The sequence below is a fragment of the Notolepis coatsorum genome (genome assembly GCF_963971535.1).
Source record: "Notolepis coatsorum genome assembly, chromosome: 1".
In the NCBI taxonomy this organism is placed as follows: Eukaryota; Metazoa; Chordata; class Actinopteri; order Aulopiformes; family Paralepididae; genus Notolepis; species Notolepis coatsorum.
The window spans coordinates 146,673,355-146,693,007 of record NC_140165.1 but is presented as its reverse complement, the minus strand read 5'-3'; the positions used below and the strand labels follow the sequence as shown (position 1 = coordinate 146,693,007).

The 19,653-nt window shown below is 45.8% G+C and overlaps 1 protein-coding gene across 10 annotated transcripts in view; it reads right to left on the bottom strand.

Annotated features, from left to right (window-relative positions):
• Positions 1-19,653, bottom strand: part of sorbs3 (sorbin and SH3 domain containing 3) — a 49,787-nt gene that overhangs the window by 14,205 nt on the left and 15,929 nt on the right. For 8 of the 10 annotated variants that reach the window (XR_014620590.1, XR_014620591.1, XR_014620592.1 and 5 more), the window contains exons 2-11: positions 14,683-14,751; positions 13,708-13,902; positions 13,465-13,534; positions 5,738-5,877; positions 5,328-5,391; positions 4,137-4,175; positions 3,941-4,028; positions 3,306-3,411; positions 699-752; positions 406-516 (exon numbers count right to left, since the gene is read on the bottom strand). Coding sequence is in view for 5 of the 10 variants with exons in the window: in XM_084330970.1 (XP_084187096.1) it covers positions 406-516; positions 699-752; positions 3,306-3,411; positions 3,941-4,028; positions 4,137-4,175; positions 5,328-5,391; positions 5,738-5,877; positions 13,465-13,534; positions 13,708-13,902; positions 14,683-14,694 (879 nt within the window). In the remaining 5 variants the exon portion in view is untranslated. Of the gene's footprint in view, positions 1-405; positions 517-698; positions 753-3,305; positions 3,412-3,940; positions 4,029-4,136; positions 4,176-5,327; positions 5,392-5,737; positions 5,878-11,913; positions 12,007-13,464; positions 13,535-13,707; positions 13,903-14,682; positions 14,752-19,653 lie in introns of those variants that run through there. The other 2 variants (XM_084330974.1, XM_084330971.1) reach the window with 2 other exon arrangements.

Genomic DNA, 19,653 nt, shown 5'->3' with positions numbered 1-19,653 from the left:
GTATGTATTGAGCTGTACTGTACTGTACCCATTCTGCAATCTGTTAATAAACTTTTCAATCAATCAATCAATCAATACTTCCGGTCCGGTCGGTGGGCTTCAAAATAAAAGTCTAAAACACCGGAAAAGACGGAGCAGTGGGCTTCAAAATAAAAGTTGGGAAATAAATGTCTCCAAAAATAATTCTCTAACCAGTCGCAATAATATCGCTTATCGCGATATTTTCGGGGGCAATTAATCGCCCAGCAAAATGTGTTATCGTGGCAGGCCTACACGTGGTCAAAAGCTAGCAAGCGGTGGGTGGTCTTGCTGAGAGTGTTCACTGGGAGAAGGGTGTGAGGGTGAGTGGGGATTCATCCACAGAGGGTGGGGAGGGATGCTTCAAGAGGACGGGGGGCTCAGTACCTCACCCCGGCCTCGACGCTGCTGCTTCTTCTGGGAAAGTCTCCTCTCCAGGCCCTGGATCTCTGAGTCCAGCTCAGCCTCAAACTGACTCAGTTCAGAGAACAGACTGGCCTGAGCCGGAGCAGCAGTTAAATGGTTAAAAAAGGGTCAAATTAAAACAAATACAGAGTAACATTTTTGGGAGCTAATGAAGTCCCTTTTATACAGATACAGATCTAAATCTCAACAGACAGAATGGAGAAAGACAAAATGCTTGGGTGATGTGAAGATAATAATATAGGAAAGCTACTCGCCTCTATTGAGGGGGAATGTTTTTTCTCAGGTTGTTTATACAGGGGTAAGTGACCCTGAGGAGATAAAACACAAGGCATTAAGAGGACAGAGAGGTAAGACACCAGCACAGGTTGGATACACACACACCAAATTGGATATAGACATTAGCACAGACACGACCTCAGGGAACACCAGCAAGTACGCTTCTACGGTTCAATGTGATTGACTTCATTTAGTCTGCCGCTAACATAAACACCATAGCGGCCAGTCAAAACTGCCTCATCCAAAAGACTTATGGTTCAATGATACTATAGTCCATTCCATCAAGCATGCCTTTAAAAGGGCAAGTTGGACAGCAACCACAAGCTCTCTTTGCTATTTTTTTTATGTTTTCTTTCTAAATAAAATACCTTGGCTGAATGTGACACTCTTAAAGCCAAAATGTTCGCTCAGCCAGCAGTCATCATCACTCACCACGATGGTGGGCTACGATGACGTCACAGGAAAGCAGTGTAGCAACACCTGATATGGTCTGAGTGTTATAAACCCTCTGTCTGTCCACGGGATGTTTAGAAAGGAAGAGCCTTGGCCCCGACATCCAGAGGAAATGAAATAAACCTCCATGCTGTGAGCTATTACACACCACAAGAGGTTAACACCATAATACGTATCACAAGATGCCTCGGCCCCCATGGGGGGGGCGGGGAGGGGGGGGGGGGTGGAAACAAAGATTCCTTTTCTTCACACGCACAAACGCGGGGCTCAATTTGCACCAGATCTGGGACAATGTGACAAGAGCCATTAAAAAAAACTGTGCCCAGACAAATACGCTGCTCACTAAATCACCAAAGGTATTTCAACACAGTCAGGGGGAACGTACAGTAGACACACACACACACATACACACACATATACACACACACACAAGGCTGCTCACTCAATCACTGTGCACACAGACAATGCAGAGCCTTTTTTGGGAGAGCACACAAAATGATCCGTCACATCCCCAGTGACAAACAAACACAGAATACGGTTTGTCATTGGGTCAGTGTCACCAGGCTATACATGACAGAGTAGAACAAGGCAGGCTGAGGGTATACCAGTATACTTTGCTCATGTCTTTACTTGTCTTGTCTCTTGCATCTCTTCCAAATAAAAAGCAGAAGCACGCACACCGGAGTGAGGGGCATGCCATTGTGAACAACACTCATATGTTGCATTTGACCTCACACAAGAAGTCACAATGTCACGTCTTCAGGTGCTCTCATAATAAAACACTCCTCACACCAGAAGACACAATGTCACGTCTTCAGGTGCTCTCATAATAAAACACTCCTCACACCAGAAGACACAATGTCACGTCTTCAGGTGCTCTCATAATAAAACACTCCTCACACAAGAAGTCACAATGTCACGTCTTCAGGTGCTCTCATAATAAAACACTCCTCACACCAGAAGACACAATGTCACGTCTTCAGGTGCTCTCATAATAAAACACTCCTCACACCAGAAGACACAATGTCACGTCTTCAGGTGCTCTCATAATAAAACACTCCTCACACCAGAAGACACAATGTCACGTCTTCAGGTGCTCTCATAATAAAACACTCCTCACACCAGAAGACACAATGTCACGTCTTCAGGTGCTCTCATAATAAAACACTCCTCACACCAGAAGACACAATGTCACGTCTTCAGGTGCTCTCATAATAAAACACTCCTCACACCAGAAGACACAATGTCACGTCTTCAGGTGCTCTCATAATAAAACACTCTTCACACAAGAAGTCACAATGTCACGTCTTCAGGTGCTCTCATAATAAAACACTCCTCACACCAGAAGACACAATGTCACGTCTTCAGGTGCTCTCATAATAAAACACTCCTCACACCAGAAGACACAATGTCACGTCTTCAGGTGCTCTCATAATAAAACACTCCTCACACCAGAAGACACAATGTCACGTCTTCAGGTGCTCTCATAATAAAACACTCCTCACACCAGAAGACACAATGTCACGTCTTCAGGTGCTCTCATAATAAAACACTCCTCACACCAGAAGACACAATGTCACGTCTTCAGGTGCTCTCATAATAAAACACTCCTCACACCAGGAGACACAATGTCACGTCTTCAGGTGCTCTCATAATAAAACACTCCTCACACGAGAAGACACAATGTCACGTCTTCAGGTGCTCTCATAATAAAACACTCCTCACACGAGAAGACACAATGTCACGTCTTCAGGTGCTCTCATAATAAAACACTCCTCACACGAGATGACACAATGTCACGTCGATGTCACGATGCTCTCATAATAAAAGATGCCCAACGTTATTGAGAAAACGTAATCCTTGCTAAACAAAAGATGCCTTAACACCAAGCACTGTTGACGATTTCCATCCCCACACAAAGAAGGTATTCTGCGACTACACAATACATGTGAATAATGATTACGCCGGCTCGACAAATCTAACCCTTAGGAGAATTCCATAAAAGAAGTCGACCAGGAAACTAAAACTAAACTCAAACAGAATTACCAGAAAACAAAAGCCCAAATTCCTTCACTGGAATTATATAGAGTGTGAGATGATGTTTGTAGCTTTGTGTGCCGAAAAGGAGTTACCTGGCTGTGGTCTGAAGTCGTGTTCTGTCCAGGCTCAAAGTCAAATATACTCCTGGGCTGAGGTTGCTGCTTCCCTCCGTCTGACAGCTTATCTACATCCTCGCTCCTGAAATACAATCCCCCAACAGACACAGACACACACGCACACGCACACACACACACACACACACACACACACACACACACACACACACACACACACACACACACACACACACCATGGACAACTTAATCATGGTTTCATTGTCCATGCCTGTTACGACAAATCCAGACTTGTCTATCCACTTTTTCTTTTTCTTTTTCTTTTTTTTGCCATTCCCTCCGTTCCTCATGCAGGCTGAGTTTGGGTTGGTATTCACATTAAAGTCTATACTAGGTCCCTCACTGCCAGGCTGAGTTAGGGTTGGTATTCACATTAAAGTCTATACTAGGTCCCTCACTGCCAGGCTGAGTTAGGGTTGGTATTCACATTAAAGTCTATACTAGGTCCCTCACTGCCAGGCTGAGTTAGGGTTGGTATTCACATTAAAGTCTATACTAGGTCCCTCACTGCCAGGCTGAGTTAGGGTTGGTATTCACATTAAAGTCTATACTTGCATCAATATGAAATCAGCTTCCTCGCAGTATAAACTCACCAATCTGGGAGGGCTCCATATGGGGTCAACCTGAAGAGATCCTTGTCAGTGTTGTTACCAGCGTCTGTACCGACTGAAGACTGGATCCCTGAGGAACAGGGGTCCAGCACAGACCAGTTTTAGGCGAGAACATAGTCGTCCAGTTGACCGGTTCACAAGGATCATTCAGAATATGGAGTTTGATAGTTTCACTTACGTTCAGACGACCACCGTTCCGAGTCCTCCAGTTCAGGCTCTGGCAACAGATAGAACAGAGAGGATTTCAGCCATGCACCGCATTGACACCGGAGCATACAATACAATCCAATGTGGAATCCCACATCTGTGAGCTAGTGAACGTGAATGTTTTTCATTATCCTCTACTAGTACCTTGTCTCCGCTGCAGTAAAGCAGTGTGGGATGGAGTCAGGCTGTCTCTCCCATGGCTTCAGTCGATTAGTGCTAATCTCAGACATATAACTCACTTATGATGCTATATACAGTGGATACATTCCACTGCCAATATTATTCATCCGTGACTAAAACCTGATTCCTTTCTCCATTCAGTCAAAACTATGCATCAGTGACACCTAAAATAACTGCAGTGCCTGAGGCATAATTACCAGGCATGCTCACATAATGAGTTGTACTTATTGGTAAGTAATATACAGTATACTAAGAAGCTATTAAAAACACAAAGCACCTTTAAAAAAAAAAAAAAGGATAAAAGACATATAATTGCATCTCTCAAATGAAGGCAGAAACCGGCACACCGGAGGAGCATGCCGTTCTGACTGCCATTCATATGTTGCCGTTTACCTGGCGTGAGGAGACAGGAGACCTTAATTCATACCAACCCACTCTAATTGAGCTCAGCACTGCAATGGTCTAATGAATGACCTCAGCACTAACAACAGGTAATGTTGTTTTACATAAGTGGTGTATTTTATTGTTGTTTTTTCCCCAAACTGCTCAGCAGGTAATGATGATAAGTGAGAGGTAAAGACGTGGGATGGGTGGAGATGAAAGGAGAGGTTATTGTGGCAGTTAATAGGTAAGGTAGGTATGACATAAGGCTTTAGAATTCTGACGCTTAACTCATGTCTTATTTTGTCTTGTTGAGTAATCTGCTGGCTGGATCAACTCCCCCCCAGTATCTGACATTGATAGAATGGAATTCTTTCTGTGGGATGGAGCGAGTGTGAGAGAGGTGTGTGTGTGTGTGTGTGTGTGTGTGTGTGTGTGTGTGTGTGTGTGTGTGTGTGTGTGTGTGTGTGTGTGTGTGTGTGTGTGTGTGTGTGTGTGTGTGTGTGTGTGTGTGTGTGTGTGTGTGTGTGTGTGTGTGTGTGTGTGTGTGAGCGTGCGTGCGTGCGCGTGTGTGTGTGTGGGTGTGTGGGGGGGTACTTACCTTCTGGCTTCTTGTGTATCTGTCTGAACATGCTCTTGTACCAGTCTCTGGGCTTGTTCACACTCTGGCGAGGGACAGGAGGGGGGATGTGCAAGGTAAACAACTCTTTGAGTATGAACGAATGGGACTTTCAAAAACACTATGGATAATAGAGCAGGTACATGACCAGCTAACACAGAGAATGGTTGGCGTCAAATCACTTTCAATTCAATCAATTCAAAAATTTAACAAGTATATTTGCTGATGATGGAAAATACTTTCTCACCTACTTGTTGGCAGGTTGGATAACACAACATTTACTTGCCAAGTTTGTCAGTATTTAAATTTGAAAGGAAGCAAATTCAAAATGAATGAATGCAAGACAATGGTGACTGTCTGATTATTTTACAATATATTTTTGTTTGTCTTACTGATCTGGAAGCAATGGGCATCCCTGTCTCGTCCACCGGGCCAATCCCAGAGAACTTGATGAGCCTCTCCTCCCTGCTAGCGGCTGACCTCCGGGGCAAAGTGACAGACCCCCTGCCATGGACACCATTGGACAACCCCCCTGGTTTAGGCAAACGAGACGAGGAGATCTTACAGGTCACGTTTTTACATTATTCACATGTTCAAATTCAAGTCAGAAGCTTGGTCCTGAATTGGAGCATGGAGCACCCTGTTTAGTCACTGGTGTCCTACTACAGGCTTAACATATTTATTTAAAATGTAAGATTTCCCCCAACTCCAATTGATGTACAGAGCTGTTGATGCCGGGACCAATGTGATGTAACAGCTTCTAAATGTATAGGCTGTAAAGGGATTGTTTACATTCATATTGTTTGTAAATATTCAAGTATTGGAGGATATAAAAGTTGCAAGGAGATTCTTTTCCATCAAAAAGTCTCAGGCTACCCTTCAAAACCTTTGTAAAAACCCATACTTGAGATTCCAGGTTGGGGCTTATAAGTAAAATCACTGGAGCTGTTTCCACTGTTAATCACAGAGTGGCCTGGCCTATAATACTGTTAATCACAGAGTGGCCTGGCCTACAATACTCTTAATCACAGAGTGGCCTGGTCTATAATACTGTTAATCACAGAGTGGCCTACAATACTGTTAATCACAGAGTGGCCTGGTCTATAATACTGTTAATCACAGAGTGGCCTGGTCTATAATACTGTTAATCACAGAGTGGCCTGGCCTATAATACTGTTCTATTTCATACTGGTTTCCGCTCAGCGTCGTTCTGCACTAACCTCACTTCGTGCACAGCACTGAATAAAAACTCCACAATGTACCTTTACATACCGACATCCGTCTGGCCACACCCCTATCCGCTTACCTTCATAAGCAGGTGTGTGGTCACCTACTCGCCTCCTTCTTCACTTTCACCACAAGGAAGTGCCTTGGTATATACCCCACTTGACGAGGTTGTTAGTTGAAGAAAGTTGAGAGGAAAACAGAAGAACGGGAAGATACGTTGACATTATATCTTTATTTTCTCTCTCACTATTTTCGAGAAAATACGGCGATATTGTCTTCGTCACTGGAGTGTCTGGAAGATGATGATCATTCTGACCTCCACCGGCTTTTTCGTATTAGGGGCTCGCGCCGCTGATATACTCCCCAACTGCAGTCCTCCTTGCTGCGGCTGGATGGGTATTGACCCTCCGGTCATACAGCTGGACTGTGGGAGGCACCGGCTGTTGTGAGAAATCGGTTTCTTCCGTGTTGGGTGAGTACTGTTTTGCTTGCGAGCGCTAGTTGTCTGTTTACGCTATGGGGGTTAGCTGACAATTTTACGAAAGCCGACCCCGGACTGGGGTCCTCTGCTCGGCTTCTTAAAGGCCAACTTGCAGGTTATATTTTTGTTCAATAAACAATGTGACTAGGCCAACGCTGACTTTCATGAAGAGGGGGAAAAAAATTATCGAAATTGACCCAGTTTTAGCATTTTTATCAAACATTTTGTTGACCAAACCACAAGCTCCACGCACATGCATATTTTAATTGCATGTTTCATAGCGTGCGTGTGTCATCTTAATGCTGACGTCACATCAGGGGCAGGGCAGCAGGGGCTCAGAGTCACAGGCAGGTAGTGGCAGGAAGCAGAGCCTTGCTACTACTAGACGAGGAGTGATGAATGAAAATGTATCTGGTTCACCTAACACTATTGCTCCGTGATCATAGCCATTCATCTCTAAAGCTAACCACTATTTGTAACAGCCACAGCCACAACCACGTTACCATATTTGTAATAATGTAAATCATTGTGTCGTTGTAAATATTGTGTATACAACGTTAGCAGCTAACGTAGCTTAGCTTGGTAGCCGCCGTTCTTGAAACTCCTAACAAAGCCCGAATTAAAATGGTTCTCTCCTCTTTGTATACCTTTGTCCTCACAAGTATTCTGCCAGGGAACTTATGGACACGACAATAGTAGTTATAAGGTGTGTGTCGTTGTACATATGCACCGAGTGCAGCTAAAGGGGCTATCCACCGAGTGCAGCTAAAGGGGCTATCCACCGAGTGCAGCTAAAGGGGCTATCGTATCAACATTACTCGTTCCCAAAACTCTTTTACATGCACGACAGTAGCCATAATGCTAACGTTAGCGGGGTAACGTTAGCCAGAGCGATATAGCCAGCTTGGTACTATGACCCGGGGATCAGGCGACAGCCCACAGACCAGTAGCGCTGCTGTACTGAACAACAGGCTGCCTAGTGGTAAATGTAGTTATTTTTTTACGACATTAAAAACATTATAACTACCTTGTTTCAACCAGTTGTAGCTGGTCCATCAAAGTCTCCGACGATTAAACCCATTTGCGTCTTGTAAGGCGTCCATTTGAATCAAGGAAATAGCTTTCTGCACTCGCCAAAACTCCTTGTAGTGGATCAGAATTAGGGGAAAGATACCAGATGTGACGTCATGGCCCTGATAGCTCTGATAAGCTTTTTAATTTGCTCGTGCATGTTATTCGTGCGTGGACCTTTTTAACCATTTCTGAGTGGCATTTCCGGCGTCAAATGGAAAAAAATAAATAATGAAATTATATACCAATGATGTAAACTACCCATAATTGATCAGTAGGGTTTAACCTGCAAGTTGGGCTTTAAGCGGCGGACGGAGGATCTTGGTCTGACGCCCATGATGGTCAACCTAGTGGGCCGCGACCGAGACCTAGTTAAAACCCGGGATTCTCTGGACGAGCGGATGCTTCTCTGTCCCGTGCAGGCCCCATCTTTCACATGAATGTGGAAGTACACCCTAACGAGGAAATGTGGGCATGGATCTTCATTATCGGGAGTTCCATGCTCAAGTCGGCTGCAGTGCCGGCTCCGCTGTATGTCTGGTAAATCACAGTTGAAAACTGTGTTTGACATTTCTTTTTCTCTTCCCTCTTAGGATGGGGAGGGACTTGGACAGCGGCCTGTCTGAAGTGTGGCTTGTTATGTCGTTGTGTACAGTTCAGGTGATAGCTGCTTAGCTGGCGTGCTAGTTGTGGCCTACTGTGTTAGCCAGTCAGCTGTTAGCTGCGGCGCTAGCTCGTTGTGTTTACTAGGCTAGTAAATGTTAGCTTGTTGCTATCAGTCGGTTAGCTTAATGCTACACTGTTGAAACATTACTGTGACTATAACATGCCTTAAACACTCTGACTACGACGTCATCTTTGACAGAGGATGTTAGTCGACCCTACACCCGGGTGCCAGTGCCAGTGAGGACTTCGTCAACATGGAGAACGGCGGCTGGGTGGCGTAGCGGACATACCCTCGTCACCAACGCAGGAGATGCTGGGTTCAACTCAGTGTCCCGTTAACCAGTGTTGCAGTTCTCTCGGCCTGCGCTCAGGGTGAAGGTAGGAGTCCTGACCGGACTTTAAACACTTCTTCTTTTCTTCCCTTCTAAATGTTTTGTAATAACGATGTTTCCAAAACATGTGTTGCTGCAATACATTGAGGATACGACGCGTGTTGTGTGTGAATTGTCTTGTCACTGGTATAGCTTCTCTCTCCGTAGTAAATCAGCGTTGTTTTTTACATGTGTAAAAATGAACTGGTTTGGTTGTGATGAGAACATGTGTGTTCATGTAACGTTGTACCGTGGGTGAACTCACAACTAAGAGGGTTAGTTAAACCTGTGAAGCTATGTTTAGTGACATGTGATTGAGGAATGAATCTTTTCTCAGCCTGTGATGACAATGAACAGCATGTTCACATATTAACAGGGGTGCCTGTTCACCTTGGTCGTATCAAGGGTAAGATAGGAGGGGTGACCCCCCGGTTCCCTGGGGCTTCCCCCCCCTCCTCTCAGACATGTTTGGTTACAATATATTGTGTCACTGTGTTTGTGGGGATACGATGTAACCCTCAGCTTAAGTTGCTGGGGTTGTGCTTTCCGCTTGAGAAACAATTTTTCCTAAAGAAAAGGTTGTTTGGTCACTGAAAAATTGGGCGTGTGCACCGCGGAAATTTCCCCGCCATAGAGTACGTCAATGAGCGCGTCTCTATTGGTAAGACTTCCGTGGGTTGTTCAGGTCCATGTTATGGATCTGTTTCAGGGAGTTGTCAGAGCTCCTCCTCACGAAGTTCCTCCTCAGGGAGAAGTGCCTTCTGTGAGTTCGGACTATCCTTCCCAGTGAGGGAGCCTCCTCAGAGTTTCAGAGCCTCCTCCTCAGATTGTCAAGGTGAGTAGAACTTCAAAAAAGGAGTTCTGCTCTATTGTGTGTGTATTCGATTCAATTCGATTATTGAGTGTGTATTGGTTCAGTGCCTCCTCCTCGGAGAGCCCTAACCCAAGTGTTACATAGCTCAATGTTGCAATATTTCTTTTCAATCTATACAGCTCGCGTGGGAAGTCTCTCTGGGGATTCCCGTCTCCTCCCTGTGGCGAGGGTGGCGGGATGTGAAAATGATTTTTTTTTTACCCTCAGCTGCGTCACGTGGGATTCATGTCAGTCTGTGTTTCTTTCTTTTTTAAATAAAAAGAGGAAAGAACATGAAGCACGACGGCTCCTTGTCGTTCTCCCAGGCGACTTGGAGGAACAATGTCTGGTGTCTTGTTAGACTATCCATTGATGTGTTTGGGTCTTGACGCATACATAGTGCTGGCTCGGGGTGTTTCTGATAAGAATCACGCAGGAGGCTAGTACGCCTTGGTTGCTCGTTATTAAAACAGCGTTTTTATAGGGCAACTGGGATGGAGTTTGTCTCTTCCGAGCGCCAGTTTACTAGGTTGTCTCGACGAATTCTCGTTCATATCTGGGGGATGTTAACGGAATAGATCAGAACATAGGTAGAGGGGTCTCACGCCCTTGGGGTGGGCCACTGAGCGCGGTACAAATGGGACCGTCTGGGTGGCGCCCTCTTTTCATGTTTTAGATCGATACGCATACCTACCCCCTCTCCTGGAGTGGGCATGTCGGCGTGGTTAGGGCACGGGACTGGTTCTGGTCGCGCTGGTCCAGGTCAGTTAACCCGTTGTCCACCGGGGGCGCAGATCTGCTGTTCTGGTACCCTGAGGGACTTGTGCTTTTTTCGGGGGGAAAAATGCCGGGTCGGCCCGGGTGTCACAGGGTTAGGCGTTATGGAGACCCTTTGTTGGGTACATGTTGTACCTGGCACTATCATGGGGGCTGGTTCTCCTTTCTTTTCGCTCCTCTCTCACGCATGGCGAAGAGGGGGCTGTTGGGGTGGTCTTCTGAACCTCCTCTGGCATCCCTGTGTGCTTCCCGGGCCGCCGGGCCCGGTCCGAAGTTGTGTTTCGTCGACCCGTAGGCCTGGAATAACCCCTTTTTGAAAACTGAAACACTTGTACTGCGGTGATATATGTGTTTTGGAGTTTTTTCTTGAGGGGTTATAGGAACAACCACCGCATGTGGTACCAAGAGGGTGGTTGATTCCCTGGTGTGTTGGAGCAGAGTCAACTCCCGGGTTACCCGGTTGAGTGTGCCCCTGCACGTTCATGACGTCTGCCAATCGTGTCAGCCTTCTCTGCCTCGACCCCTCTGGGTGTTTTTTTTTGGTGGAGGCTTTGTCATGGTGCGCAACAATGCCAGCATACGCCCCTTCCGCCGGGGTGCTGTTTTCAGTTGACCCCTTTGGCGCCTGTCTCGTCCGCAGTGCTCCAGGCTCGGGTCTAAAGCCTGCTGCCTGGTTTAAGGGATGGACCCCTCTGGGGTCGTCTCCCCGGTGCGCTGCCTGCTTCCGTTATGGTTAGCCTTTTGAGTGCTTCAAGTTACGGCCATACTGACTGCCTGTGTTGCAGGGTCAGTGTGCCAGGCGGCGTACTAGTGGGGGGAAGGGCCCGCTCTTGGAGGGGCCCTGTCCGAATACGCTGGCGATGTGGGGGGCGGTGTCACTAAGTGACCGCCTGGTGAGGTCTTGATGCTTGGCGTCATTGACCTCTCCGGGCCCCCTTTTTCCCTTCAGTGGGTCTGGGTCTTCCTTCGCGCTCCGCTGCTACGGCCTTGCCATGGGGCTGAGTTTGCTCTTGACTCCGTGATTTTGGGGGCAGTAACGAGGTTTGTTCCTTCCGTTCGTTCCCTGGTGGCATGTGGGTTGTGCGTGTGCGTAGTCGTGGGGTCAAGCCACGGTCTGCTCACCCTTTGCGTTGAGTTGCTCGAGTTCCTCTTCGCACGGTCGGATCCGTCTCCCTCCCGTCCTCCAATAGGGAGGGTATCCCTCCATTAGGGAGGGTCGGGGGGGCTCGGTCCTCTCCGGTCTGATGGTTGTGGGGGGCCTCAGCGGGGTATATTTGTCGAGCTTCTGGCTTCCGCTCAGCTCCTGTTGTGCAGAATGACGCTGAGCGGAAACCAGTATGAAATAGAACGTAAGGTTATGTATATAACCAAGTTCTATGAATACTGGTGACGCTCAGCGTCGGGACGCCACTGCAGCCCTTGACCTCGCCTTGTGGTGAAAGTTTGGGAAGGAGGCGAGTAGGTGACCACACACCTGCTTATGAAGGTAAGCGGATAGGGGTGTGGCCAGACGGATGTCGGTATGTAAAGGTACATTGTGGAGTTTTTATTCAGTGCTGTGCACAAAGTGAGGTTAGTGCAGAACGACGCTGAGCGTCACCAGTATTCATAGAACTTGGTTATATACATAACCTTACGTTAATCACAGAGTGGCCTGGCCTACAATACTGTTAATCACAGAGTGGCCTGGCCTACAATACTGTTAATCACAGAGTGGCCTGGCCTACAATACTGTTAATCACAGAGTGGCCTGGCCTACAATACTGTTAATCACAGAGTGGCCTGGCCTACAATACTGTTAATCACAGAGTGGCCTGGTCTATAATACTGTTAATCACAGAGTGGCCTGGTCTATAATACTGTTAATCACAGAGTGGCCTACAATACTGTTAATCACAGAGTGGCCTGGTCTACAATACTGTTAATCACAGAGTGGCCTGGCCTACAATACTGTTAATCACAGAGTGGCCTGGCCTACAATACTGTTAATCACAGAGTGGCCTGGTCTACAATACTGTTAATCACAGAGTGGCCTGGTCTACAATACTGTTAATCACAGAGTGGCCTGGCCTACAATACTGTTAATCACAGAGTGGCCTGGTCTACAATACTGATTGATTGAAAATGTTATTAACAGATTGCAGAATGGGTACAATACTGTACGTCTCAATACACAATTGTTAAGGGGATGCAGACCAGAGAAAGACTTTCGTCTTGTTTACATTTTCAATTCATCATAACATTTATGACATACACGACATACAAATATACAGTACTGTTACATCCAGACATTTATGACATACAAGATATACAAATATACAGTACTGTTTAAGAGACAGAGTTTCTAAAAGAGAATATATAAATTTGAGGGGGAAGAAACTGTACATTGGAGGGGGTCTGTTAATCACAGAGTGGCCTAGCCTACAATAATGGAGTCTGTGACTTGCATTCTGCAAGTGACTATATTATTTATTATGATTAAGTTAAACCACAACAAAAAAGGCTATTTTATTTTATGACAGCTGCTTATTAGAAATAACTCTTGCTGTCACACAGAGAAAACTGCACCCAAAATTCACATAAAACATTCATTACATTCAACTCACATTTTACTTGGCGGCGTAAACAATGGAACAAAACAAGAGCTGCTCATTTGAAAATATATGACCTTACCATGTGATTGTGAGGGCCCATAATATGATCCAAAGCTGAGCGTGGTTGAGCCACCATTCATCTCTGAGACCTGGAGTAGGGGGGAAATGCCACAATACAATGTGTAAGAAGAAGAAAACAATGCTTTCCATTACCATTCCTCTGTACTACATTTAACCTGCGATACATCACACTTCCACTGGGAGGAGCACTTGTGTACTAAATACTACTATGGACCTGAACGCAACATAAGTGTTATGTTACCTTGTGCTCCCCAGATGGCAGCCTTGCAGAGCGATAGGGACTGAGGGGAGGAGTAGGGAGCCCGGGGGAGATGATGACCACTTCCTGGGTGAGGTCTGGAGATGTCAGGAGCTGCTGCCTCTGATCCGGGATAACTTCATCTACGGAGAAGACGATCCGGGAGCCGTTCGGGTGGTCCACCACTTCCACACATTCCTAACCATAGAGGAGATGGAGTAGTAAGCATGGTTGGACAAAAACAATGTGTGAACATGGCCATGTCATGTCCTTGTTCCTTGTCTCAAGGAAGTCATTTGAACTTGTTAGCGACCCAGCTATTTTCTGGAGGGTGACTAGCCTCTGTGGGGCCCCTGATGAAAAGGCCTCTAATGTATTTAAAGCAATTTAAAGCAGGGGCCAGTAGGGAGTCCTTTGCCACCCACTTCATCATCTCTCTTTGCGGAGAAGCAGAAAGGCCCCATTCAAGGTGCAGAACAGGCCCTGAAATAGGAGAGGCCCATTATGATCCCATTAACTACCTATTCAGCAGACCTCCCTATTCTCAGACCAGGGGGCGGATCTGAGGCCATGGGGGGGGTCGGGAAGGGGTCGCTGACGATAACCTCAAAGTGGAGCGGTGCTAGTGATGCTCTGAGGCCCTTCCCTGCTCCTGTAGTCTCCATAGTGATATCTCCACCCTCCCTCTCTCTCTCTCTCTCTCTCTCTCTCTCTCTCTCTCTCTCTATGTGTGGACATTGGGGGGTCATGGGAAGCTTCTTTGCATTGCAATAGGGTGAAACTGAAGTTTAACCATACTGTAGGTATGTCACTGTGACACTGAACCGGGAAATACTTTCTTAGCAATACAAGCCTGTACATAAAATTGTTTTCTGTCTCATACTCTGATAAACCCTTTCTATTGATGATAGTTGAGGGTTCCATTAGATTAACAATTTAAAATTATAAGAATAAGCTAGCATTACACAATGGCTTTACCTGAGACTGCATGGCATCTGTTGTGCTCCTTGTGTCAGATAGAAAAGTAGTGGACCAAGTCAAAAGTATCTGCAAAGAAAAGCAAAACATCAGAGAACCAACCATGCTTCTCCTAACCCCCAAACAAGGGAGAATAAAATGTTACTTAAATTGCCCTTTAATCCTGTTCAAGATGACAAGATAACGAGAGTCTGTGTCAAAGGATTGGATGGAGCCAACAGATAAAGTCTTGTCCTTCCTGTACTGTTGATGCCCTGATGATACACACATCGGCAAGGAAAGGAGAGATCCTTCACCAAAAGGATCCAACGACATACCACCACCACTATGAGGGCCGACATTCCACTCTACTGGTTAAAGTTGCTTACTCGTGAGTAGTACGTTCGTTGATAAAGAAAAATACTGTCCACAGCCGCTCCAGTGTAAAACAAAGATATCCAAATGGTTTATTTCTCTTCCACAGCGAAGTCTTTCTTTACAGAAGTGGTCCTAAAGCTATTTTCCTAAATATTCACGTTACTACTGAACGTATCGCCTGGCCTTCCCTGACTCACTTTGACTCTTGCCGTACTTGTTGACGTGTTGTTCTGTTTTTCCTTTGTCTGTCCGTTGATTGTTTTTTTTCTGTTTATTTTATACTTTTCTTTGTTATTAGTTTAGCTATGTGAAGCACTTTGGTTGACAAGCGTCATGTTTAAACGTGCTATATAAATACATTTGATTGATTGATTGATTGATTGATTGACTACTACAAGGTAAGAAAACTGTATTTTCCCAGTCTCCAAAATCACAGCCGACTCGACACATGAAAATTCCTCCACACTGGAAAGCCGTAAATCAACTTGCCGGCTCCTTCCACAACAAAACGGTAGGCTTGGCACCTTGGTTGCGAAATGCAGGCTTCAGTATATGTTGTTGAGTCTATCCGTTCAGTCCTGTTTCAAGCTACACACTGCCTGTCCTGAGAGAACCGTTGGCTATATATAGAGACACAAATGTTCTAGCAGGGGTTCTCAACCTTTCTGCTGCCAAGGCACCCCTGTGTTCAATAAAATATTCCAGGGCACCCCTACATACGATAAAGACTTTTCCGGTCCTGTCTTTTTTGCTACAATGATGACAAAAGTGCTTGCTTTCAAAATTATGTTTATTGAAGAAACCGGGAAACACATTTGTGTGTATATGCAGGCTATATAATGCATTATTAATAGGTGTTTCAGGTCTAAATGGCTTAGTACTGTTGACATTACACTGCTTGTAGTAGTAAATCAAATAGCATATTTCTTTAAATAAAATTACAGAAAATTATCACTAAAGTGCTATCTGTTGCAGCTGCACTATTTTCCATAAAAATAGCATATTTGGATAAGTGTGACCATTTCTCAAAAACTGAAAATCATGTATTTTTTTAAATACAGAAAAGGATCACTAAAGTGCTATCTGTTGCAGCTGCATTGTTCTCCATAAAAATAGCATATTTGGATAAGTGTGACCATTTCACAGAAAAGGATCACCAAGTTACCATTTCTCAAAAAATATAAATAAATCAGAAAATAAGCACTCGTTCACTCAGTGGACATTTCTAGCTCAATGCGAGGTCTGCTGCTGCTGGCTAATAATACGGTCAATACGTGGGGAGATCTTTGACAAGGCAACACAACACGCATGTCATCCTCAAGGCTCAACTTGGCCCTATATTTTGTTTTCAGAGCTGTCATGGATGAAAAGCCAGCTTCACACAGATATGTGGTGCTGAATGGTATCAACACCTTAACTGCTGCATCATGAGATACTTGGTACTCAGCACCACACTCTGAAACAAGCTCTCCAGAATGAAGGATTTGGGGTGCTTGATGTATAGATTGGGGGGAGATGATCACAGCTAAAACGGTGAGATCGAAATGGACGGTGGAAGCAGGTAGAGCAGGTGGTTCAGTAGAGCAGGGTGATTGTTGTGAGGCACACTGCCAGCGAGAGAATGTTTGTTGACATTCCTTGTAAGAACATCTGAGATTAGAGCGAGTGTCTCCCAGAGCAGGAGGGAGAGAGGTTCATCTTAATGAAACGTGAAATGTGTGTAAAGGTTATTAACGCAGTTATCATGACAACACGGCACATGACAACCAGAAAGGGGTGGGCTATCGTTGCTACGGCGAGGATCTATAAGTCGAACGGTGTTTCCGGGTGTAGGGCAGACTAGAATCTGACCAGGAGCGAGTAGGACTGAGATCACACAGAAGACACTCTCTCCTCTCATCACAGAGAGGAGGGGGGGGGGGGGGGAGAATGCCACATCATTATTAGCTTCGGCTAACGCGAGGAGGGTTAGGCTAAAGACCAGGCCTGAACACTATTGGACTGAATAACAAAAGGACGATAGACGAACACACCGAAAGATCATTAGAATAGACTCTTCAAGGACAATACAATCTGTTAACATCTGAGCTGAGGTTTCTGTTTATCAAATAAAACCACGCTTTTCCTTGTAAGGTATTTCACGTTGTCGAAGTGTCGAATTCTTACGGAGGTGGAGAATTATTATGGTTTGCGGATTGTACTAACGGGGAGAGATAAGGATCTTATCAGCCAGTATCTGAGACGTCAGGACCATTAAAATGACACAACGCAGAGGAATTGGATGGAGGGCCAAACAGACGAAGACGTGATACTGGCCAGTTTGATCAGGATCTAACAAGGTGGTATCAGATGAGACTTCAATGAGTTCTTCCAAGAGTTTGGATGGAGATGTGTCAGGAAGCTTTGTCTCAATGCTGTCTGTAAAGTAATTTTTTTATCCAGAGTAACTTGGTGATCATTTTCTGTGTTTTATTAAATAATGATTTTCAGATTTTGAGAAATGGTCAAACTTATCCAAATATGGTATTTTCATGGAAAACAGTGCAGCTGCAACAGATAGCACTTTAGTGGTAATTTTCTGTAATCCAAAAAGAATAAAAAATAAATAAAATAAAATAATTATTATTATTATTTTTTTATCTCAAGGCACCCCTGGCAGCTCTCTGAGGCACCCTGTTGAGAAACGCTGTTCTAGAGAATGTTCGGTTATGACATCATACGGTGACATCACAAATGTTCCAGAACGTTCAATCATGACATCATACTGTGACATCACAAATGTTCTAGAACGTTCGGTCATGACATCATACTGTGACATCACACAAATGTTCTAGAATGTTCGGTCATGACATCATACTGTGACATCACAAATGTTCTAGAATGTTCTATTAACAAATAAGACGGTTCAATGACTTTATCTAAATCCAATCAATATTCCTAATGCTGTTTCAATGTAAGGTTATAAAAATAAACATATAAACATTCATACAATACAATAACCTAAATATATAGCTTTGGCTCCTACACCGGCCCCTAATTGTACTTCTAATCTAGAGACAATTACTAACAACTAAAAAACAAGGAGCTAAACCAAACACTATTTTAACTGATAAGTGTCTCTGCCGCTGGATAACCAATACCTGGTGCCAGAGGTCCCTAGTACATGGCACACCGTAGGAGGAAGGTCTTTACCACCGCCTCATACAGCTTATTGGAGAAGACAGACCTTAGTCTATCCAAAGTGGTCGTCTTCGTCTTGACACGGACCCGGCGCACAAGACTGTGCTGGTCAGGAACCGCTGAACTGTGTCGAACTGCTATTCCGCTGCAGTAGCGCTGACCATGGCGTTCTTTATCTCTGGGTCCTCCGTGGTTAGGTCCCCACAGTGTTCTGGGTTCTGAGGCCATTCCTCTTCGGGCTTGGTGAGGAATTCCGGCCCCTGTATCCAAGTCTCATTGCGCAGGAATGATTCCACATTGAGTCTTCTCGACGCGTGGTCCGCAGGATCTGTTGCAGTATCTACATACCGCCACTGTCCTACTTCTGACAGCTTCAAGATGGTCTCCACTCGATTCGCTAGATCCGGCCCCTGTAGCACCACATACCACAACCACCACCACCACATACCACCACCACCACCACCACCACCACCACCATACCACCACCACCACCACCACATACCACCACCACCACCACCACCATACCACCACATACCACCACCACCACCACCACATACCACCACCACCACCACCACCACCATACCACCACATACCACCACCACCACCACCACATACCACCACCACCACCACCACCATACCACCACATACCACCACCACCACCACCACATACCACCACCACCACCACATACCACCACCACCACCACCACCATACCACCACATACCACCACATACCACCACCACCACCACATACCACCACCACCACCACATACCACCACATACCACCACCACCACCACATACCACCACCACCACCACCACATACTTTATCACCACCACCACCACACCACCACCACCACATACCACCACATACCACCACCACCACCACCACATACCACCACCACCACCACCACCACATACCACCACATACCACCACATACCACCACCACCACCACCACCACATACCACCACCACCACATACCACCACCACCACATACCACCACTACCACATACCACCACCACTACCACCACCACCACATACTGTATCACCACCACCACCACCACCACATACCACCACATACCACCACCACCACCACCACCACCACATACCACCACATACCACCACCACCACATACCACCACATACCACCACATACCACCACCACCACTACCACATACCACCACCACTACCACCACCACCACATACTGTATCACCACCACCATCACTACCACCACCACCACATATCACCACCACCACCACCACCACCACCACATACCACAACTACCACCATCATCACCACCACCATCACCAGAATCAGCAGCACTCATCCATGCCCACACTGCAATACGGTGTATGGGTCCAGGCAGGGCCAGACTCTTCAGCCATCTCAAGACCCACAGGAAGGACCCATCAGAAGGACAGTCATACTCAAACTTGAG